The sequence below is a fragment of the Rattus rattus genome, chromosome 2, assembly GCF_011064425.1.
Source record: "Rattus rattus isolate New Zealand chromosome 2, Rrattus_CSIRO_v1, whole genome shotgun sequence".
Classification (NCBI taxonomy): Eukaryota; Metazoa; Chordata; class Mammalia; order Rodentia; family Muridae; genus Rattus; species Rattus rattus.
Genome location: NC_046155.1, coordinates 81,760,956 through 81,784,613, shown reverse-complemented (window position 1 = coordinate 81,784,613; position 23,658 = coordinate 81,760,956). Strand labels below are relative to the sequence as shown.

The following is a 23,658-nucleotide window of genomic DNA, read 5'->3' as shown; positions in this document are numbered from 1 at the left end:
AAAAGGAATATTTCTGTTTTTCCTCCTCCTTACTCAGTTTCTGTCTACCTAATATGAGCCCCAACTCCACTCTTTGGACCCTATTTCATTCAACTTTTTACTCCCTAAACACACACCCCACCCCCACTCCCTTCTCCCAGTCCCTAGAACTTGCCAAGTTCATTCCAGTGAGTCTCTGCACAAGCTGTTCCTAAACCTCCAAGAGTGCTCCCTTCATCTTTGCATGGCTGGCTTCTTTTCCTTTAAAGTTCTGTTTAAGCATCACCTCAGAAGGTCTCCCTCCACTGAATTCCAGACACACATTCTAGCCTATCACTCATTTTCTCCAGCATTCAATCAAAATCAGATTTGCTGATTTATCATCTCTGTCCTCACCTCCCACTCTCCCACTCTGATAAACTCCTTGAGAAAGGACCTCTTTTGCTTGTCTTCACCTTTTTTCACTCACTGTCTGAAGTACTGTCTGGCTAGTACTTAATAGCAGTTTAAATGAATTCTGGACTTTTCATTCAATGGCTAACTAGGTTCCAAATGAATTAAAGTGAGGCTAGCTAGGAGTAACTCTTATGTTATATTTCTATAAACCATCTAAGCATCATTACTTGTACAATCAAGGCATTAAGTCTTCTGTTTTATCGGGCCCTAATAAATATGATGGTACTCTCTTCCCACCAACAGAAGAACAACTGTTAGGATAATCCTAGTGATACTGCACAGCAAATCAATGAAAGAACACATGCACTTTCTAGTCAAAGAACCCCTAAAATCTAGTACTATGTCTTAAAGCATAAAGTTTCTTAGAAGACAGTTGCATAATCAACAGAGAATTTTTTAAAATGTATCAACACCAAAACAAGATTCATTAACACTTCACTCTGAAATCTCTGACAGGATAGAAGAGGCACTATACTCGTGGTGGGTTTTTTGTTTGTTTTTTAAACAATATGAACATCTTTCCAATTAATCTGTCTTTCTTCAGATTTCCATACCCATTATGCATTGTGTTTTGCTAAAGCATAACTATATATCCCACTGTCTCTTATAAGACCACCTTACACAAAGCATCGGCTAAAGAAGATAAAAATCAAGCTTATTATATATAAGACACACAAATCAAGAAAGGCATAAAAGAGCTATTGTCCAACTGTAGAAACAAAAACAGTAATACAGGGTTTTCTGTTCTCAGAAGTGCATCATGAAGTGTGGGTGGAGAGAAACACAGAAATCCAGAATTAGCCTAACATCAAATCATTTTTGGAAAGAGTTGACAACATGTAAATTTCTCACATATAAAGTATTTAGAGCGAGAGCCCTTGATTCCTGGGCTATGATGCCATTTATGATGCCTTGCAAGAGCTCTCGAATTCTAGTATTCATAAAGGAAAATGTTCATTATAATCGGGAGCCAGGCGGCGTTGTGAGGTACTTCCCAATGTGACACAGACCATAACTGAAGTACTACAAAGCTTGCAGTTAGGAGCTGGGATGGAGGCGGAACACAAAATTCAGAAGAGGTAACCGAGGTACTAAGTGCCACAAAGGGGAGAGGGTGACCAAGCCTACCACTCAACCACAGAGAATTAAAGTAGAAACAGGGGTGTGTATGAGGGAAGATAAGAGGTGGGGATGGAAAAAACAATACATTTGTCATCCCGTCCCACTTCCTAAACAGGATATAGGCAAAACCTCCAGCCCCATTACCTCAGGCACAGATGGTTATCGTCTACAGCCAAGGTGCACAGAAAGGCCTTCAGGTCTGAGCCCCTTAATTCCAGGGCTGTTAACGATTACAGAGAAGGATGGGGGCGGGGAGAAAAATCAGGGAGGGAGCTGCAGATTCACCCACCACCTCCCCCTTGGGCTCCTATCTCACGGCTCTTACCCTGGACTTTCAGCTCAGAGTCTGCAGACCCTCCCCGGGGATCTACAGCCCCAGGTCCCCAGACCCGGGATTGAGGGGTGCTGGCGATGGACAGGCAGGGACAGTAGGTAAGTTTTCTGAGCCTTGCGCTTGACAAGCCACAGGCTCCCCTCACAGCCTCTTCTTCCAGAGGGACCAGTCCAGACAAGGCGCTGATTTGCACTCCTCCCTTTCCACCACCACCCCTTTCTCGAAGGAACCAACCCCCGCCCTTCATCTCTCAATGCTCCCCCTTTTCCTCAGTTCCCCCCTCCAAACTCACAGCTGCTCCAGAGGTTCCTCCAGTCAAACCCTTTCTGGAAACGACGGCGGCCCGGCGGGTCCAAACTACCTACCATCCCCGCTTGCGTTTCCAGGCTCCCTACCCCCGCCGCCGCCGCCTTTTCTGCCACCGCGGCCGCCGCCTCCTCCTCATCTGCAGCCCACCGGCGGCGGCCGCCCCGAAGCCCCGCCCCCTCCATTGCCTCCTGCATCATCACTTCCGGTAACCCCGCCGGCCGCTGGCTCAAGGAGGGAGAGAATGGGAGAGAATGGGAGAGGGGCGGGGACAGGAACGAGGAAGGTGACGCCACGACGTACGCGGGGACGTCCGAAGCCGTCTCCAAGTAAGGGCAAGGCGGGGACCGGTGGAGGGTGGGCTAGGAACTGGGCCAGGCCATCTTCTGACTAGAAATGGGGGAAGGAGTTAACGAGAGGGTAAAACGGAAAGCTGGAGGAGAGGGAGGTTAGCTCAGTTGTTGAGTGCGGCGGGGAGTCGGCTAGATCTGAAAGTTTCAGGAGGTTTGAGACGACCTCTGACCTGGGCCTCATGCTGCCACAGCGGTCCGCCCGGTGGTTTGGCCCGGCCTAGCCTGCCGGACCTGCTCGATAGAGCCCGGTGTGGCCAAGGCTCGGCAGAGCTCCTGGCACCGCCTCTTCCCAGCCGACTCCTGTGGGTGGGGGAAGGCAGGAGTGACGCTGAGTGAGTGTAAGGATGGAGAAGCCGGCTCCGGTCGCGGGGGACTGGGGAAAGGGGTTGGCTTCCCTGGGGCAGGGATGAGAAGCTGGTGTGGGGTTGCTAGGAGACGCGCCTGTGTGACCCCAGCCCCTCGAGGGCAGCTTGGTGTCATCGCCACTGGCCTCGGGAGAACTGCCTAAGGGAACTGGCACGTGGGCAAGATCCTGCTCGGGACCCTTCAGACTTTCGAATGTAAATGGAAAGCGACAGGGGCAGTTCTAGGAGGCTTAGCGAGGTGCCTGCCTTGAGAAAGGCCACCCAAAGGAGCCCGGATGTAGGAATCAGACTTCAAGGGATGATGAAGGCTAGTTTGATTACCAAGATGAGCAAATGACAAAATAAAGGAAACCTTGTTCCTGAACTTTTCATTAATAAGTAAGTGAGTGCAGAGGATGGCAGCTGCCCCAGATGCTGAATGGCGTGGTTAGAAGGCCTCTTGCAGGTTTAAGAGGAAAAGAGAATGGGAGAAGGAAGGAACTGCCTACGTGGAAGCATGGGTAACGTTTTAAACAAAAGGCAGAAGACTGAAGTCTTGGAGTTGGAGAAATCGCAAGGGTTTGGCCTTTGTATTATTTGCCGAAGTGTAATGAATAGCCAAACCTTACTTAACATTTTTAAAAATTGCTGCTGGGTAAAAGTAGGTAGTTAAAGGGCTGTTGCTAAGGCCATGGGAGATGACAGTGGTGTTGGAAACATGGAAATTAAGAGAATTGATTCATAATATATTTGGGAGCTTGAACATTCCAGACTGCTGAATTGGATACAAAATGTGTGGGAGAATATGAAACCAGAGATGTCTCCCTAGAGAAAACAGTTTGGGAAGGAATATCTTAAGCTCTCTGGAACGTGTGTTGAAAGTCATTTTACAGCTTGAATGAAGATGTCCAGAAATGAGGTAGACAAGTTGGAAGCCAAATCAAATTGGGTGGAGATAATAAATGTAGAGCTTGTTCTTAGACCTTGAAATAGGTAGTAGATGAGGAAAGTTCCCAAACTCCTTAGGTCTCCTCACATTAGAGACCACCCAGAAGGGTAGAAGCCAGTAGGAAGCTCAGTAAGAATAGCACCTCAGAAATAAGGAGCCCCCCCCCTTTTAATATTTTTAAACAATAGGATCCACCGTCATCTCTGGAAGACCTCGCTCAAATCTCTTCCTGCTCTCCCAGCTGTCAGTGTTTTTGTACATAAGTAATGTATGTGCATTGTCTGATTTCTTTGATAAATGTTGGTTTACATGTTTGTGCCCATGGGGTCCAATTATTTTGTTGTATCTCCGTAGAAACACCTTATGAGATCACCAACCCTGGAATTCTTTTTTGGTTTGGTTTGGGTTATGTGTGTATGTGCATGTGCTTTTCTTTCTCTTGGTAGCAGTGGTTATAGACCTGGCTGGCCTCAAACTAAAGAGATCCACCTGTTTCTGCCTCTGGAGTGCTGGAATTAAAGGTGTGTACCACCACACCCAGCTCAACCTTGGGATTTTTACAAAGGGAGTTTTGTCCCTGCTGCTGCAAAGGCCACTACCATTATAGTGAATCTCAATGGAAAGGGTATCCAAAGGGCTGGGTTTCATTCTTGGATCTGCAGGGTGGCCTTGGAAAAGGTCCTATTCTTTGAGCTGATAGGGTTGGCCTAGATTAAAAGTTGCAAGCTGGCAAGACAGATAATGTCTGCAAGCATATTGTTCAGCCCGCAGCATGATTTAAATTCTTCTTTCTTAGAATATGCTTGCCAGTTTTTAAAAATTGAACATCAGAATCTAGACTTTTGGCTTCATTAGGAAATTCGGACAGTCTGGCAACACCAGTCTGAGGTTCCTAGAATCCCTACACAGCTGAAGCTGGAGTTGCTTATCCTTTGTGTATGGCTTATGCCCCAAGTGGGCCATAAGCATCTCCCCTCACACCCACTCCCAAGCCAACATTTGATTTGTAATTGACCTGAGAACTGTACTGTCTGTATGTAGCTGCTTAACACATGTGACTAAGTTTAACTAGTTCCTTAGATACATATTCCAGATGTTCAATAGTTGCATGTGGCTGGTCTCTGCCCTGTTGGTTATATCAGACAGAAGAGTTTTACCATAAACAGTTCTTTTGTTCAGTGTTGGATTGAAACACTGAAAGAATTTAAAGACTTTGAGTGCAAATCATTCCACACAAGTAAAGCCAGACAGACATTGTTTCTGCTCTTGGGACAGTCTAGTCAGGAGTTGGTGGCCCTAAAAATAAAGTTCCTCATTTGGTAACTAACTAGAGAGTCCTTGTAGAATGTTCTGAAAACATGGTCATCAAAGTATTGTCATCAAAGCCTTGTTTGTTTTTATTCTTCCGAGACAAAAGTTTCTCTTCATAGCCATGACTGTCCTAGGATTTGCTCTGTAGGAAGACTGGCCTTCCGCTCCCAAGTGCCAGGATTAAAGGTGTTGCAGGACACACCCAGCATCCACCAAAGACTTTTTACACCTTCTAATCCAGTTTCTTAGAAGAATGTCACAAAGGAGGGATTTAAAATAGTGTTTGGGCTCTCTGACTTTCCTACTTGCTATGAATAGTTGAAGATTCTTGCTGGAGAATCATGTGTCTCTACCATTGACTTGTTTGCAGCTCCTCCCTTATATCTGTCACACAGCTGATTTTGGATAACTGGTTTTGAACACCTCTGGCTAATGTTTTTGTTTCTTAAATCTGCTGGCACATGCTTGTAATCCAATGATCCAGGATGCTGAGGCCAGAGAATCATCACAGTTTTAAGACCAGGTCTATCAGCCAATTGAGTTCCAGTCCAGTCAGGGTTCTAGAATAAAACTTTGTCTCAATAAACAAATAGCATTCTGGTAAGGAATAGTATAGCCATTTATTTTGAATTATTATGAATTGATTTCCACTAAGAATTTCTGTCTTGAATAAGTTGCCTGATTGATGCAATATTGCAGTATTGAATTGGTCTCACATATGCATTTAATCCTGATGTGTGTTTCATTGCTGTTAAGATATACTAATGGTTCCCAACATGAAAATAATTTCTACTTTTCAATGATATGAAAATGATAACTCTCTAAAATTTATATTTTAAATTTTAATCTTTTCCTGAGCTGGAAATAGTCCCAATGTTGGTCAGCAGCTGCCAGACCCCACATCCAGTCAGCCATGAGGTTGAGGAACCAGCACTTGGTAGGGGTAGTAGCACATACCTTTAATCCCAGAGGTAAGAGCATTTCTGTAAGTTGTATTCATATTCGAAGTTTCAGGACAGCCAAAGCTAAATAGTGAGACCCTGTCTCAACAACAAGCAAATAGAACCAAGACTTACTGTGTTGCTAGGCTGTGACATTGAAAGGATTAGCTAGCTGTGTTAAATGCATGTTTTTAGTTTAGGAAACTATCAGGAGCTAGCACTGTCTGCAAGTCAAGGAACATCTGTGTTTAGGATGCATGATTGCCTCCTGTTGCTTTGCTTTAAATAGTCACTTCAGGAATCTTTCTGATATTTGTATTTTGGATTTCCCCTTTGTTCTGATGACTTCCCATGTTTCAGAATCTAACCTAATTTTATTTTCCATTTGATAAAAGTGTCATCTACATCTTTTCCTGAGTCCATCTCTGATACATCATATTCTTGGGCTTTTTGGTTTTGGGGTTTTTTTGCATAAAGTAAATGCTGTTTCAGAGAATTGTGGTGTGAAATATACTGAACGAGTGTATCCTGAGGATTGCACAACTGTGTGGTATTACTTCCCTCTTCAGATTCTAATCACCAAAAAAATCTAGGACAGGAAATTGTGTGTGTGTGTGTGTGTGTGTGTGTGTGTGTGTGTGTGTGTGTGTGTGTGTGTGTGTGTGTGCAGGGAACTAAGGGACCAGGAATCTATAGGGCACAGTTTCACTTGAAGATTGTTCAGTTGTTGTGACAATAAAATCATTCATTGTACCAGCCAGTGTCTGACAAAAGCAGGGAATAGCTCTAAGAGAAAAGAGCAGGATTGTAAAGAGTTAGAAAGAGATAAAAGAAGAGACATAGGAAGGAAAGTGGTGTCGTGATTCAATGCTGGCACCTGCATTAACATTTCCAGTAAGAACCGCGCACTGTGGTCTGAAGATAAGCAGTGTCTCCAGCAGTGTTATTTACTTATACTGAAGAACAATAGCCTTTTACTGTACAGGGATTATTAATGATCAGAGGGAAATAGCTTTAGGAAAATCCATTACTACCACAAAGCAACAAACTCACAAACAGTCTACATACTTTTCCATTCTCTGCAGACAAAGCTAACCATAGATAAAAGGCTCACTATCCTCATTTCCTCCTTTTCAAGTAAGGTATACCTTTACTTGGTAGTACTCAGTGTTTTAATGAAATATCTCATGAATAATCCTCACAACTCTGAAAACTATTCTGTGGCTGCTTATTACCATTTAAGAACCTGAACCAGGAGTGAAGCTTGGTGGTACAAACCTATAATCCCAGCTGCTCTTGAGGATGAAAAGTTCAAGGCCCTTCTTGGATAATAGAGTGAGTTCAAAGCCACTTGGTGAGACACAATCTCAAAACCAAAGTAAAAGGATGACTAGGGGATGAGGTTAGTGTAAGGTGTGTGCCTTGCTTATGTAATCCCTAGGGCTGCCAAAGAAGAAACTCTACTGAGAAACTGAGGCACAGGCTGAGCCCAGTGAACATGATTATTGGTGCTATCAAAATCATTTCAAGGCTGGGAATAGTATCGTACACCTTTGATCAGAACAGTTGGGAGGCAGGCAGATGTAGGGGAATCTCTGAGTTCGAGACTATCCTGGTCTACATAGCAAGTTCCTGGACAGCCAGCACTACACAATAGATCCTGTCTCAAATGAAACATTTCCCCAAATGACAACTGCATTAAATTATAGTTCTCTGGGTTGATTTTAAAATTAGATTGTTGGATACAATGTGCCTTTGTCCCCAAGATGATTAGTTTTCAAGAGGAAAAAAACAATTTTCCATTTCATTGATTCTAATCCTCACAGGAATAAGGCCTTTTGGGCTAGTGGACAAGCCATTAGTGGCCTTAAAAGAAGTGAGGATTATATCATAGATGTGAGTCTTAAAGAGCTCTCTTTTGAACCATAAGCCTCCCCAAAACAACACAAGAGTTGTTTTCAGTGCCCTGGAATCTTTTGTTAAAATTCATGTATTAGCTGGGTGGTGTTAGCACTCTCCTTTATTGCTAGCACTTAGAGGCAGAGGCAAGCAGATCTCTGAGTTCAAAGACTGATCTACAGAGTGAGTTCCAGGACAACCAGAGCTACACAGAGAAACCCTGTCTCAAAAAACAAAAAATCTACTTATTAGTAGGTGATGGGCTCTAGCTCATGTGTGGCTGTTGGAGGACAACTTTGTTGAGTCAATTCTCTCCTTTTACTCCTTTGAAATGAGTTCCAGGGATCAAAGTCTGATTGTCAGGCTTGTACAGCATGTGCTTTTATCTGCCAAGCCATTTTGGTGACCCAAGCTCTTAGACATTAATTGGGAACTCTCCTCCAAATGCTATGGTGTATATCTCAGGATGAGATTGAATATTATTGATGACCATTCCATGTGTATAAATTTATTCTTCTAACAAGAGATTTTCATGCCCCAATTGTATATCAGGCCTAGAAGTATAAGGAATGAGACTCTATCTGGTCCTCTATCTTTACCACCTCTCCCAATATAGTCTCAAACAATGAAAGAAGCAAGATCCAGTTAGATAGAAAATTAGCCAGCAAGATAGATCAGTGTATAAAGGCTCCTGATGTCAAAACTGGCAACCTGAGTTCCATTCCTAGGATATACATGGTAGGAAAGAACCGATTCCCACAATTTGTCCTCTGACCTATAGTTGCACAAATTGGCATGACACATATATACACAATAAGTAAATAAAATATAATAAAGTTAACCTTTAAAATTTACCAAAGAACATTAGAGTATGATAAGTAGGGGTAAGGTAGAGATGTTAGAGATGCACACAGGTGCACTGCCACAGCCCCTACACTGGAATGATGCTCCAATAGAAGGCTAGAGGGTAGATGGAGAAAGCAATAGTGGGGGCAAAGAAAGGGTATTCTGGTTGTGTGATTTGAGGACTTCTCAAGGCAAGAAGGGTGTCATATCTAAAAAGGTAGGGCAGCGGGACTGATTTTTGTTTGGATGATTTCACAGCCTTCCCCATCCCCACCCCAAATCATGGAGTACTTGAGAGAGAAATTTCGACTATAGGGAGCTATGACAAGGAGAAATGATATCCAAGTCTCAGGTCTTCCTTAAAGGGAATGGAATGGATTTTCCCCCTTTCCTTCTGTCCCTTCTTCTGTTTATGCTGCAGAAATTTTTCTTGAGGAGAAAGCAAAGCCTCAAGAGAGTCCAGCAGCTGGAATTTTGACATTCTTGAGACCAGAGTCATACTTTATAAACTTCATCTGTGGAAACAGAATTGTCTTTTAAACTCCTAAATGGGAACTAGAGAAATGGCTGAGGGGTTAAAAGCAAGTTATTGCTCTTGTAAAGAACCCAGGTTTGGTTACCAGCACCCACATGGTGACTCACAACCATCTATAACTCCATTTCTGGGGACCCAATTCTTCAGACCTCAGGCTTCTGCACTCATATTATGCACATATGCATATACTGGCTCTCCTGGACTCGATTTGTAGACCAGGCTGGCCTCAAACTCACAGAGATCTAACTTCCTTTGCCTCCTAAGTGCTAGGATTAAGGGCATATACCACCACCATATATATGTGTGTGAAAATATGTATATATTTTCATGCTTCAGTGAGCTTTCCAAGATTACCATCATCATGTTAACCTGTAGCATCTTTGACATGTCCTCATATTCACATTCTGACATTCTGTCTTGCCTGCTCCAGATCTTTGCTCCTGCTACCCTCTTCCCTGTACCACACTCCCCTTAACCTCCCATTATTAGTCTTCTTCACAGAACTCCAGTCAAATATTCTAAGCCCCCAAACATCTCCCATTTCTTTTCATTTCATTCAGAATATATGACTGTGAAATTCTTTGATTTTCTTGTATATTGTCTGTCTCTGCTACTAGAAGGTAAAATATCCCCAGACCTCCATGATCTTGGATATGGTAGGCCTGTCCAATAAATGCTGAGAGGATCAATCTATTGGTTGGTTGGCAAAGGGGACTTAAAGCCTGCAGGGTGTAACAGTGTGATGAGTCTCCTCCTCATCTCACTCTGATGTCAGCTCCCCTGAAAGTCAGAGGGGTTACCACAGAGAACTGAAAGAGTAGAGCATTCCAAGCAGGTGCACAGCCTCCATTTAAGGGTCCTGGTATATAAAATTCTTTTTGAAGAAGGGCAGGTGGGGATTTTTATAAACCATACCAAGGTGCAAAATACTTCCGTGGCTCTTTGTATGGGAAGAGAATAGAATTCTGTGGCTTGTTTTAATGGAATTGTTTCACTTCCTTTGTACTGATTAAGCTCTTTAAAGCATGCAACAGATATTAAACATTTATTGAGACCAAGCAATGTATTTAGTTACTAACAACTTGAGCTCTAATTCCAGATTAGACTTTCTAATCTCTCTTTACATCAGGTCCCTCTGTAAAATGAGAATAGAAGCAGCATCTGCCTACTGAATTGCTGTGATGTTTACAGTTATATGTAAAGTACCTTGCAGAGCTTGAAGCCCATGGTAAATGCAAAGCAAATGTAGCTGTTGTTGTTGTTGTTGTTGTTGTTGTTGTTGTTTTGTTGTTACTGTAATGAGTAGGATAAAGTTCCTGCTCTCCAGGAGCTAGGCAGAAAAATCTAGAGAGAAAAGGATGCAAAATAACTGCAGAAGAGCACTAGGTGGCTTGTGCTAGGCCCTGGGGAAAGAGTACTCTGGGAACATTGGGTAATGTATAGGTATCTCTTTTAGTAGGAGAGATGACAAGTAGAAAAGAAGCATTCTGAAGAGAAGGGTCAGCCAACACAGTCATAGGCTTCACAGTGAAGCAGGGTCTTGCTATGTACCTTTGGACATAAGTGACCTGATCACTTTGTAGACCAGGCTACCCCTAGACTTGTGGCAGCCCTTCTACTTTAGCCTTCTGAGTGTCGAGATTACAGGTATGAACATAATACACTGATTAGAAATTTTCTGAATACATTTATTCATACCCAACCCTACATCACACCAAAATCAGTATCATGGGTTTGGTGGGTCATTCTAGTATGCATTAAAGTAATGACAACTAATAAATGTGAATATTGTGTATCTGAAATCATCTCCACAATCTAATTTTGAGATATCTGCGTTAGGAACCTCTCCCAACTGAGTACCAGATAGCAAAACATACTAGCAGCAAAATGTGCCAGACTATTGTAAAATACGCACTCAATAATAAGTTTTATCTCAGTAATAAGTTTTATCTGCTCATGCAGGCAGTACAGCCTTTAAAAGAGGAGACGCCTTGCAGTCACAATCCCACCCATCACACTTGTGTTTTCTTTCTTCATCCTGAGATTTGGTTAAAGAAGTAAAAAAAGGAACAAATGTTTCAAGTAGTGCTGATCCAGAATAAATGCCAGAAAACCTTGAAAATTCCTTAAGAATAGACTTCACGACCACTTTAGACTGAAGTCCTGATTTCTGAACAGTAACTATTCCTTATGTTGCTAAAGGAAACTCCCAGTAGACCTCACTACTGTCTAAGATCAATTCTTGACCATCTGTAAATAAAGATAAAGGCTGCCTGGGTTTGCATTAATCCTGAGAGAATGTTAGTTTGAAGCCACTTAAATCCTCGGATAAGAAGACCTTCAGGAAATGTCAACTCTAGTAAATGAGGTGCTGCTTTCTAAGACGAAAAAGAAAATTCCAAAAAGCACTTTTTAAAATGTTTATGGGTGACTAATGCAGTATTTGAATCTCAAGCTTTCTGTACCATGAGATATTCTCACATTTTCAGGAAACGTTTGCTGAGTCCCTGGTAGTTCAGCAGTAAATAAGACATGTAGTAACTGTCCCTGTAAAGATGAGAGTCTATCGGAGGAAAATAGACATTAACACACCAAAACTTGAGTAATGTATCCTATAAAGAACAACTATCAATAGTCAATGATTCCTAACCCAATGTGTGTGGTTAAGGAGAATCTAGGGAGTATGAAGGCTGTTCTGAGACATCCGTGTTTTCTTGAGGCGCTAAAGGATGAATAGAGAGATTGGTCAAGTAAAAAACAGGATCAGGTGAGGTGTCATGGCACATACCTTTAATCTCAGAGCTTAGGAAGCAGAGGTAGGTGGATCTCTGGGAATCTGATGCCAGCCTAGTCTACCTAAGCCTTTTTTTTTTCCTTAGTATTTTCTCTCAAGAGCTGTATAGTGAGACCTTGTCTTAAAAATAAATAAAATAAAATAAAAATTAATGAAGAGAGGAAAATGTGAGTGTGCACCCCAAAGTCAGGAAGATCATAGTTTCCTCCCAAAGAACTCAAAGAAACCCAGAAAGAAAACAACAAAAGATACATTTTTCTCTTTTGACTTTTCTTCCAAGACTTAGAACAGGCTATACCTGTTCATATACAAAAGTGAAGATAGCTTTTGACTTTTCTCCTGGCAGTCTTTGCCACTTGGATTTTCTAGGTCACCTGATGTTGGCAAATCATCTCACCTATCTTCCTTTCTGGATTAGTTTTTCAAAACACACACTAATTAAAGTATTTTCAAAATAGTCTTACTAAGTGTCAATTGTCAGTAGTCATTACCTTGAGTAACCTAATTGCAGGTCTTGTGTGTCATGTTATAGCTTATGATCAGAGTTCTTAGAGTAATAAGAGAGAGCCAATTAAAGCGAGCTAACCCAATCACAGAAAGACATACATGGTATGTACTCATTGATAAGTGGCTATTAGCCCAAATGCTTGAGTTACCCTAGATGCCTAGAACAAATGAAACTCAAGACGGATGATCAAAATGTGAGTGCAGATCACTCATGAGAGACACAGCCAGAATACAGCAAATACAGAGGCGTATGCCAGCAGGAAACCACTGAACTGAGAACGGGACCCCTGTTGAAGGAATCGGAGAAAGAACTGGAAGAGCTTGAAGGAGCTCGAGACCCCATATGTACAGCAATGCCAAACAACCAGAGCTTCCAGGGACTAAGCCACTACCCAAAGACTATACATGGACTGACCCTGGACTCTGACCTCGTTCCTAATGAATATCCTAGTAAGAGCACCAGTGGAAGGGAAGCCCTGGGTCCTGCTAAGACTGAACCCCTAGTGAACTAGACTGTTGGGGAGAGGGCAGCAAGGGGGGAGGGTTGGGAGGGAACACCCTAAGGAAGGGGAGGGGGGGGATGTTTGCCCGAAACCGGGAAAGGGAATAACATTAAAATGTATATAAAAATACTCAAGTTAATAAAAAAAAAAAAAAAAAAAAAAAAAAAGCCAGGCTTTGAGAAATTTGCTAGGTTTTTAATATGTTTGACCTTTCCTTTCCTCTGGTAGCTGAAAGTCGTCTGCTGATAACAGGGAAGTGAACCAGTCTTTAGTTGATGCCACTGCCCCTCACAGGAACTGACTCACATGTTTTCAGATGAAACCATGGAGTTTTAGGGAGAGCCTGAAACTCAGAAACCTGTTTCCTTACCAGGAAAAATGTCATTGTGTCATCTGGGTCTTTCTTACCCACAGTGTTCTCACTTGGTTTTTAGGAATGCCTTTAAGCATTGTTTCTTGGAAGCGTTGTGGATGCTGTTGTGTATATATAACCTTAATCCTTTAAGCTTTTAGATCTGGATTGGGGAAGCAGTGCTTTCAAGCTTTTCATCAAATGGTTAAAGTTGGTTCACTCCTTATTGCTCAAGACAATTACCAGCGTCAGGAGTAAGAGGGGCAGTCAGCTTCAAATAAGAAATTCTATACAAAGTGAGTTCCATGTAAGAATTTCTATATCTATATGTATGTAGATATACAAACCTGCCATTCTTTAGCAGCTGGGATTCTCATAAACTAAGGACCATCCTAAAGCATTCCATCCCCAGGCAGGGAGTTGGGAATGGATTGTGTTCCTAAATGACAGCCTTCAACCTCCATCCCAATCCTGATAAACCTGTTTGGAAAACAAAAAACAAAAACAAAAGCTCAGGACTCATGGATGTGTTCACAGATGTGCACCACATCTGTCTTTCCTGCCTGTCCTCTTGTCTAAGGCATCATATAGCCATTATTCTAAATCTGACTAAGAACTCTAAGGATTTGTCTCCCCCTCACACATCCCCCTTCTTGGTACTTTTTTCTCAAGTTTTACACATAGAAATATATATTAAAAATTAGACTGAAGTTTTGCACAAGTTATAAAATATCCATCAGTAGAATAGACAAGTGCACTGGGATCTCTTGGTAAAGTGGATTGACCTGCAGCAGTGATGTCAGAACTAGAGCTCAGTGTGACAACGAGAATTGCAAATTCAATAGACACAAAAGTACAGCTTATAGAATATATATGAAGTTCTAAGCTTGTAATGTCTTGTATAGCAAATGTAAAGGATTTGTGGCAATGATAAATAGCAGTCAGAATGGTGGGACCTTCAACCAAAGGGGAAAAGACAATGTACACAGTGGTGCATGCCCTTAATTTTACTTAACACCCTGAAGCAGAGGGAGGCAGTTCTTGATTTCAAGGCCAGCTTGGTCTACATGGAGAATTCTAGGTCAGCCAAGGGTAAATAGTGCAATACTGTCCCCCAACCCCCAAGAGGATTGCTTTGGAAGAGGTCCAATGGGAGCATCAAGTGTTTCCACAACTTGTTCTTCAAACCATATAAGAAGCTATTATGTTATTCTCTGTCCTTTTGTATCTGAAATATTTCATTAAAACTAAGAAGAATTTACAGAAAAGACACTGCTTGAAGTTGTGTACTTAGGTCAGTTCTCATTTGGTCATATCCACTGGTGGTATTTCCTAGAAAAAGTAAGAAGGGTTAGAAGCTCTTCTGAGAAAGATACTCAGTTGTACCATTCTTATTGGTCAAGAAATTAGTTTTGAGAAATGTTTTCTAAACTAAGAGAAACTACAACCTTACAGCCTCTGGGTAAAGCAGAGCCTTGAGACTGCTTCTATTTGATTTATATGGTAACTGCGGTTTCAAAAATGAGAACTGTGATTTTAAGATTTCATGTTATAAAAGCATGTAATACCACTGTTTTTAAAGATGCATCTCAAACTCGCTGGAACTCATGATCTTCCTGCTTCAGCCATCTGAGTGCAGGGATTACAGGCCTGTGCTACCAGGCCCAGTCCTCTTACCTAGTCATAAGCTATCAAAAAAGCTGGTATCTCCAGGCCCTCATTTCAGAATGTCTGCTGCGGTCAGCACCATGTAACAAATACTATCTGCTTGGTTGGTAGAAATAGGGGGATCAAGTTAAAAGCCAGTCTGGTTTATATGAGACTCCATCCTCTAATCAAACAAGACAAGTTGTGGATCGCCTACGACTACACAGTGAGACCCTGTCTCAACAAAACAAACCAAGAATGCTTTCTAGGCATTCAGTCAGCCTTGTGTATTTACCAGAGTGGGAACTAAAATCATCATTTCTGAGGTGTTCTGGTTGGTATTTTTAAAAAATAATAAATGTGAATTTTGTCTTGCCATATTTGTAAAAGGGGACTCATAGCAAACAGCAAATTACTGCCAGTTAAGGTCTGTAAGTCTAGGACTCAGGAGGCTGAAGCAGGATGGATGAAGAGCCAATCTGGGCCAAGTATGGCTTCCTGACCAGACAGGATTAACTAACTCTTGTCTCAATAATCAAGATGATAGCAGACAAAGGTGTTGCCTTTAATCCCAGCACTTGGGAGGCAGAGATAGGTAGATCTCTGTGAGTTCAAGGCTGGCCTGGTCTACAGGACAGCCAAAGCTAGACAGAAGAAACCTAATCTCAGGGAAAACAAAACAAAACAAGAGGATGGACTGAGAAGAAGTGGCAAATGCTTTTAATCCTAACACTCTAGGAGGCAGAGGCAGGCAGATCTGTGTGAGTTCAAGGCCTGCCTGGTCTATAGAACTAGTTCCAGGATAGCCAAAGCTATACATAGAAACCAACCCTGACTTAAAATGAATAAACAAACAAAACAAGAAGATGGGAGGAGAGAGCGCAAAAGAACTATTTCACGGCTGTTTCTACTCTGCCCGCATATCTGTGGAATAGGAGCAGTTATTTCTAGACTAATTAAAAATCTTGATTCAAAAACTGTACATCTGCCTGGCTGCCTACTGTCAAACTGCATCTTTATGTAGGTCTTCCTCCCCTTACTCTGGTGGGTCTGAAGATGACAGCAGCAACCCGACAAGAAGTCCTTGGCCTCTACCGAAGCATTTTCAGGCTTGCACGGAAATGGCAGGCAGCATCAGGCCAGATGGAAGACACCATCAAAGAAAAACAGTACATACTAAATGAAGCCAGAACACTGTTCCAGAAAAACAAAAATGTAAGTAGGCCCCATCTGGACATGGCAAGGAACAGAGAATCTTCCTGTAGTGTTTATTCATTTCTTTCTTACCTTAACTGAAGACCCATCCGATTCCCATATCTAGGAAGGGCCCAGAATGCAGCTTGGGTAGGCTTGCCAGTTTAGCCAATACTAGAAAGTCAAGCCCAACCCGAGTTTCCATCTTTTGGATCAACCAGGTCTCAGTCCAGCCAGTAAAAGGCTCAGCATCCTCAGTAGACCCTGTGAGCCAGGTGACAGAAGTCATGCCAGTAAGGGCTGTTCCTCACATCCTAATGACCAGCCACTCCCAGGGTGGTGTGAATTAAAATGCTTTTTCTCAATTCATAAAGCAATCAAAGCCTTCTGGTTATAAACTCATTTTATAATGTAGAAAAAGACGCAGAGCTCCTCCCATAACTTAGCTACAAGCTCTTTGGCCATCAGAGAGGCACTGCAAAGAGCAAGGCTGCTTCTAACTAGTTTAGCACCACCAAGTACCTGGGCACCACCCTGACAGAGCACCCAGCACTGGCTAGCTTCCCTTGGGAAAACTGCCTGGCACCAGGATGAAAGGTGACTGTCCCGGGCTCTGCTTGCTCACTTCTGTTCAGTGTCCCCCAGTTTAGCTTCTCTGCTTCTGTCCCGCCGCCTGTGTCTTTCTGGCTGTTTCTCTGTAGTACCTACTACCACTCGCATTCTAGCTAAAGGGCAGCCTGGGTGTTGTAGCCATGCTTCAGTACCTGGACTTGGTTATTTTCTTCTTACATTTGTTTTTCTTTTCCTTTGTTTGATTTGTTTTGGTTTTTTTTTTCTTTTTTCTTTTTCAAAACAGGGTCTATTTAGCCCTGGCTATCCTAGAACCCATTATGTAGACGAGGCTAGACTCCCAACAACTCACATAGATTTCCCTGCCTCTGTCTTCTGAGTGCCTGTAATGAAGACATGTCACCAAGTTTGGCCCAGCCTTTGTTTCTGACCACCTACCTGCAGGAACTCACCTCAGCCTAGTTATCTGTTTATAACACCTGACTCCCTAGCTGCTCCCTCTCCCCTGCCCCTTTTTCTTCTTGTAGCTCCTGTCACCTGCTGCCAGTGTGAAAACTCTTTGTTCTTAGTTAGTCCTTATTAAAGTATCCCACCGTGTGCTGAACCCTAGACCAGGTATTTTGGATATAAATAAATTAAAAATCAAAATAAGGTCTCTCTCACAGATACTTTAGTTAGGTAAAAAGTAGAAGAATTAAAATCAAGACAAACTCACATAATCTGATGGAAACCCCAAAGCATCCACACTTTATCGTTTGGTTTTCTAAAACATATTTTTACTAAGTATTTGTTTTAAAAGCAGTGACTGTGTATAGCCATGGCTATCCTGTGACTCAAGAGAGCCACCATCCTATTTTAAGTGATGGAATTAAAGGTGTCTATGTGCCACCACACCCAGCCTTTAAAATTTTCATACATGTACACAATATAGTTCTATAATATTTACCCCTGAACTTTTCCAAGATTCACCCTATCTACCTCAACTTCATGCCCTCATTCTTACAGTTTTTAATAAAGCACCGAGTTCAGTTTGTACTGCTCATGTACTGGTGGGTGTGGAGCTGTCCACCTACCAGGGATCATACCCTTAGAGAACTGACTCACATTCCTCCAGTAGCCATCAGCTGTCAATAGCTCCTCAGCTAGGGGTGGGGCCTCATGACTGCCTCTCCTGCCTGTGCTGGAATGTGGCCTGGCTTGATCTGGTATAGGTCTTAGGCAGGCAAACACAGCTACAGTGAATTCACAAATGAAATAGGCCTGTCATATCCAGAAGATACTTTTAAACTCTGTCTTTTTGAGTGTGAGTGAGATTATAGGCATGTGCCACCCATCTGGCTTCCTCTGTGCCTTTTTGTCATCTTCATATATCAGAGGTGTTCTGTTCAGATGGTATATTTGGTAGCTGAAGGCAGAGATATGACCCCATGAGTCCAGCCTGGTGTTGGGGATACTGTGGCATATACCTAGTAAACCTGAGCAGACGAAATTGTCTGAGGACTATTTAAGATTAGGTTTTCATTTATTTCAGAATCATTTTGAGCCTTCACCTAGATTGGCTGAGAATGACACACAAGATGGTGTGTGCATATTATAAAATCATGCAGCATCCTGTGAATAGCTGAATTTGGAGAACTCTACCTTCGTATAGATGATAGTTGGAGTACTGGAGTTCTAGAATCCTCCTTAGCAATATCATTGTCCTAAAACTGGGTTTTATTATAACCCAGTTGCACAAAGACTTTAATAATAATGATCCAAAGGTATCTTATTCATTGCTCTGAATCCCAAGCAGGCCAATGGCAACAGGAGAATCCATTCCTAATGTGAATAGCAGCACTGTAGCTTCTGAGGCTACAGAGGTCAGGGAGTTGAGCCTCTGCCCTAAGGGACTCAGCAGAGTTCTCTGTGCTGCTGTTCCTGGAACTCCAAGAAGCACCAGGGGACAAGAACTCCCTTGGAATTTCCAAATCACATGGGCCAAGACTTCAACCAATTGTCATCTGTAGCTGATGCAATTCTCAAGCTATTTTGAAGCACTCACAAATGGATAGAAAATCCATATGCTGGTTTTTTGGTTGTTTGGTTTTGGTTTTGATTTGGTTTTTTACATCCTTTGAATGAAAGTTTCTCTCCCTGATTTGGCATTTTGTTTTGTTTTTGTTTGTTTGTTTGTTTGTTTTATGTGGCTTTTTTCCCTTTTTTCCAAAAATAGACATTTTATTCTTTTACTCAAAACTACATTATCACAATTTGAATGATTTGGGATTTCAACGCTTCTTTTTGAGCAAGGCAATTTATAGTTTAAAATATGAGGTAAACCATTCTCCAATATCTTATTCTTACTTAAAAGCCAGATTTCTTTAGAGCAATGGTTCTCAGACGGTGGGTCATGACCCCTTTTGGGGATCAAATGACCTTTTCACAGACATCACCTAAGACCATGGGAAAACACAGATATTTATATTATAGTTCATAACAGTAGTAAAATTTAGTTATGAAATAGCAACAAGTTATTTTATGGTGGGGGGATCATTACAACATGAGGAACTGTATTAAAGGATAGAAGCATTAGAAAGCTCGAGAACCAGTGCTTAAGAGAGTCAGTGTGGAGAGGATGTGAAATAGCTCTCTCATTTGGTGTTGGCGGTGATGTAACTTTGCAGATTGTTGATGGAGACAAGAATTGATGTAAATTCTAGATGGTAACTTGGGAATAGTGTGGAAAACATGTATGAACCTATGAAACCCCTTTGTCTTAACATTCTCTGCTCTAAGAATTCATCTTTCACATATATTGGCATGTGAGAAAAAATTGCATGAAGGAATATAACAGAAATGTTTATAATCAGAAAGGCTGGAAAGAACGGAAATGCTCATAAACAATACAATGGTTAAATTATATTAAAGCCTGGTGTTGAATTTTTGAAAGTTTGCAGGAAGAATAGCTTCTGATGTCTGAATACCAAAAGAGCCTTGAAATTATGTTAATGAAAAAGCAAGACTTATAAAGATATCTATATAAAGAAAAAGCCAGGGCCAGTGAGATGGCTCACTGAGTAAAGGTATTTAATACCCAAGCCTGACGAGCCAAGTTCAATCCCTAGAACTCAAAGACAGACAAAAGGAGGAAAACAACTCCACAAAGTTGTCATAAAAGTGTTTTATGGCATGTGCACACTTCCTGCACTATACATGCGGGATAATAAATAAAATGAGAAATGTCTTTAAAAGGCTGATTCTCTGTGTTTAGGTGTGTATATTCATAAACTAACTTTGGAGGGATTCATAAGAAGGCTAACTGGAAGATAACATGGGAAAGACCTTTATCAATATCCAGTTTCATGGCTAGTGAACTAAAAAGTTTAAGGAAGTCTACATTACATTTTATATACTACTAGAAAGATACTAAATGCCTCGCTTATTTCCTCTTAAATAGCTCACAGACCCAGACTTAATTAAACAGTGTATAGACGAATGCACAGCCAGGATTGAGATTGGACTGCATTACCAGATTCCTTATCCCAGACCGGTAAGTGTGGGCACTCACCCTTGTCAATGCAGGTCTTTCTGAGAATATGTACTATGAGGGCTAATCCTTACTGAGGAGCAAGAGCCACAATAGGAAGCACGTTGGAAGTAAGCTCTCCTTGCATGCCACCACCCCTTCCCAATAAGTCACTATGTCCACTGATGCAGTGCCTAGTCTCTTCCGGTACAGCTTCCCACAAGCTGGAAGGGGAACTAGTTCCTCTTCATAAAGCTCTGTGGGCCTTCACCCATTTTTACAGAAATGCTTTTATTTTCTTTAGTATAAAAAGGAAAGCTTTTTAGTTAAAAGTTCTTACCTTTTGGAAGAAGCCAATATAATTTTAAAATGACCAGTTTTCAACTCTTTGATGTAAAAAAGCAGTTATTTTGATACTTTATCAGTTTGATTTAATTACCTGGTAATATTAGTTTTCCACACATGTGTACACACACACACACACACACACACACACACACACACACACACACACACACACACGTTCTCTCATACATGGAATTCTAGGTATATTGATTTTATTTCATCTCTTCTGAGCTTCTTTGTATACAGTTCTACCTCAATTCTAAATGTTTGCACTGTATGATATTATAAGACTGTGCCGGGGCTGGAGAGATGGCTCAGCGGTTAAGAGCACTGGCTGCTCTTCCAAAGGTCCTGAGTTCAAATCCCAGCAACCATATGGTGGCTCATAACCATCTGTAATGAGATCTGATGCTCTCTTCTGGTGTGTCTGAAGACAGCTACAGTGTACTTATAAATAAATAAATCTTTAAAAAAAAAAAAAAGACTGTGCCGTCTTTGTACAAGTTAGGGTCCCTCAGAGAAATAGAACTAAAAAGGAGGAGATCAGAAGATCCAGATGGATGGATGGATGGATGGATGGATGGGGATGGTGGATGATGGGTGGGTGGTGGAGAGTAGGATAGATGCATGGGTAGAGATAGATTGCATAGTTATGGAGGCTAAAGACCCAGGAGAAAGCTAATGACATAATTCAGTCAGCCAGAAGGCCTAAGAATCAAAGGGGCTGATGATAGAAATCTAGAGCGGAGGCAGAGAAAAGGAGATGTCTCAGCTCAAATAAGGTGAGCAAGAAGCAAAAGAAGTGGATTCATTCTCTGTCCTTTTTCAAGCCCACTAGGTTGGAGGATGGCCGTCCACATTGGTGAGGGCAGTCTGTTGAATCTGCTAATTCATACACTGTTCTTATCTCTAAATACCCCCACACATACACCCAGAAATGATTCTTAATGAAAGTCAATCAGATTTGCTCACAAGATTAGCCATGAGAGCCATAGCATAAGCATCTTTCTACCTCAGTAGGCATCTGACTTTGCCCATCATGCACTAACCAACTTTGCACTCACTCAACTTCTCTTTTTCCTTCTTTGGGTGCCCATTTTGCTGAATCAATCTGGTAGTTCTTTTTCTGTGTCTAGGCACAGTGCAAGAGATGGGTACAAGCTCTAAACCAGATTCTGGCTTCAGATCCCACCAGTTAGGGCATGGTTTTGAACAGGCCAGTATTTAGTTTCTCTGAGCCTTCCTGGGGGGAGGGCAGTAATGGGGGGAGGATGGGGAGGGGAACACCTATATAGAAGGGGAGGGAGAGGGGTTAGGAGGATGTTGGCCTGGAAACTGGGAAAGGGAATAACAATTGAAATGTAAATAAGAAATACCCAATGTAATAAAGATGGAGAAAAAATTATTTAAAAATTGCTTAGGTGGTTCTCGTAAGGATAGATCAATGAATGCAGATATATAAACATTAGTGAGTCTGTGGTAGATTTAGCATTTCAAAACAGGAAGTCCTCGGTGAATAGAAGCTACACTAATGATTAATGATTCTTCATGTCATTATTCCCACTCAGATCCATCTACCCCCAATGGGTCTCACCCCACGACGAGGCCGGGGACTTCAAACCCAGGAGAAACTAAGAAAATTTTCCAAACCACTGTATCTGAAGTCTCATGATGAAGTTTCCTAACAAAGAAGACACTTTACTTTTTAGAATGGTGAGCCAACTCGGTTTTGAATATAAACAAGGCAATATACCCTCCTTGATTAGAAGCAAAATACTTTTCAGACCTCCAAAATTGGTCTTCACCTATGGCATGTGGCTGCAGGCATCCCTAGGGTTTTTCGGGGTCTTGCTGCTGCTTGAGCTGATGGATTTCACATCTTCCCTGATGTCATCCTTGGGAGCTGTCTGAGGCCTGTGGGGAAGACTGAAGGCAATTCCTGGGCGGCCTTTCAGCACACATCTGATGCGAAGGGATTAGCTAGTTGCCGCAAGTTCACATGGCTCCAAAACTGCTGTGCTCCCAAAATACTTTATAGAGCTTTTTCCACAAGTTATTTTCATTTGATTAAAACTGGTTTCTGTGTGGGCTTTTTCTGTGATCTCCTGACTCTTGTAATTTCCAAATTTATCCCTTTATAAAGGGCAGCTTTGGATTGATCATACTTCTTTGTTGTTTTGTTGGATTTTGTGTGTGTGGAGGGGATTGTTTTGAGACAGGGATTTCCTATGTAGCACTTGCTGGCTTAGAACTCTCTATGTAGACTAGACAAGCGTTGACCTTGTGTTGATCCTCCTGCTTCAGTTTCTCGAGTACTAAAATTATAGACACGAGTCACTAAACTGAACTGATCATGTGATCTCTTTAATGGGAATATAACACCCCTCTCCCTGATGATAAATGAAAGTACATGCCTTAATTAAACATATGTGTTTATTTTAAAATAAACTGTGATTACTTAAGATGCACTTAGGAATTTCCTATGCTCATATATCAGTAGGGTTAACATAGGGAAAATGGCCACTACCAACAGTTGAGAATTGTCTTACCAAAAGCAGTCTACAGAGTCTATGCAATCCCCATCAAAATTCTTACACAATTCTTCACAGACATTGAAAGAGTAATTCTCAACTTTATATGGAAAAACAAAAAGCCCAAGATAGCTGAAACACTTCTAAACAATAAAAGATCTTCTGGGGGGAAATCCCCGTCTCTGACCTCCAGTTGTACTATAAAGCAATAGTGATAAATGCAGCATGGTATTGGTGCAGAGACAGACAGGTCGATCAATGGAATAGAATCAAAGACCCAAGAATAACCCCATATACCTATAAATACTTGATTTTTGAGAAAGAGGGCAAAA

At 41.7% G+C, this 23,658-nt stretch overlaps 2 protein-coding genes across 10 annotated transcripts in view; one reads left to right on the top strand and one right to left on the bottom strand.

Moving 5' to 3' along the window:
* Nucleotides 1-2,381, bottom strand: part of Dcun1d3 (defective in cullin neddylation 1 domain containing 3) — a 42,966-nt gene extending 40,585 nt beyond the window's left edge. The window contains exon 1 of one of the 3 annotated variants that reach the window (XM_032892773.1): nt 2,184-2,381. The gene's annotated coding sequence lies outside the window, so the exon portion shown is untranslated. Of the gene's footprint in view, nt 1-1,882; nt 2,093-2,183 lie in introns of those variants that run through there. The other 2 variants (XM_032892774.1, XM_032892775.1) reach the window with 2 other exon arrangements.
* On the top strand, nt 1,915-23,263 carry Lyrm1 (LYR motif containing 1). Of its 7 annotated transcripts, XM_032892784.1 has the most exons (5): nt 3,306-3,415; nt 16,203-16,393; nt 20,382-20,474; nt 21,626-21,657; nt 22,364-22,441. In XM_032892784.1, coding segments are annotated over exons 1-5 (354 nt in total). In that variant the 5' UTR covers nt 3,306-3,378; the 3' UTR covers nt 22,365-22,441. The 7 variants fall into 7 exon arrangements, with proteins under 7 accessions (XP_032748674.1, XP_032748673.1, XP_032748671.1 ...); XM_032892783.1 differs by lacking the exons at nt 3,306-3,415; nt 21,626-21,657 and adding an exon at nt 1,915-1,989 and having other exon boundaries at nt 22,364-23,263; XM_032892782.1 differs by lacking the exons at nt 3,306-3,415; nt 21,626-21,657 and adding an exon at nt 2,468-2,526 and having other exon boundaries at nt 22,364-23,263.
* The last annotated feature ends 395 nt before the right edge of the window (nt 23,264-23,658 follow it).

Coding starts and splice junctions, on each gene's coding strand:
- Lyrm1 (XM_032892778.1), top strand. CDS start 3,379: ATGGGAGAAGGAAGGAACTGCCTACGTGGAAGCATGG. Junction 3,416..16,202: donor CTGCCTACGTGGAAGCATGG/GTAACGTTTTAA, acceptor ATCTTTATGTAG/GTCTTCCTCCCCTTACTCTG. Junction 16,394..20,381: donor TGTTCCAGAAAAACAAAAAT/GTAAGTAGGCCC, acceptor CCTCTTAAATAG/CTCACAGACCCAGACTTAAT.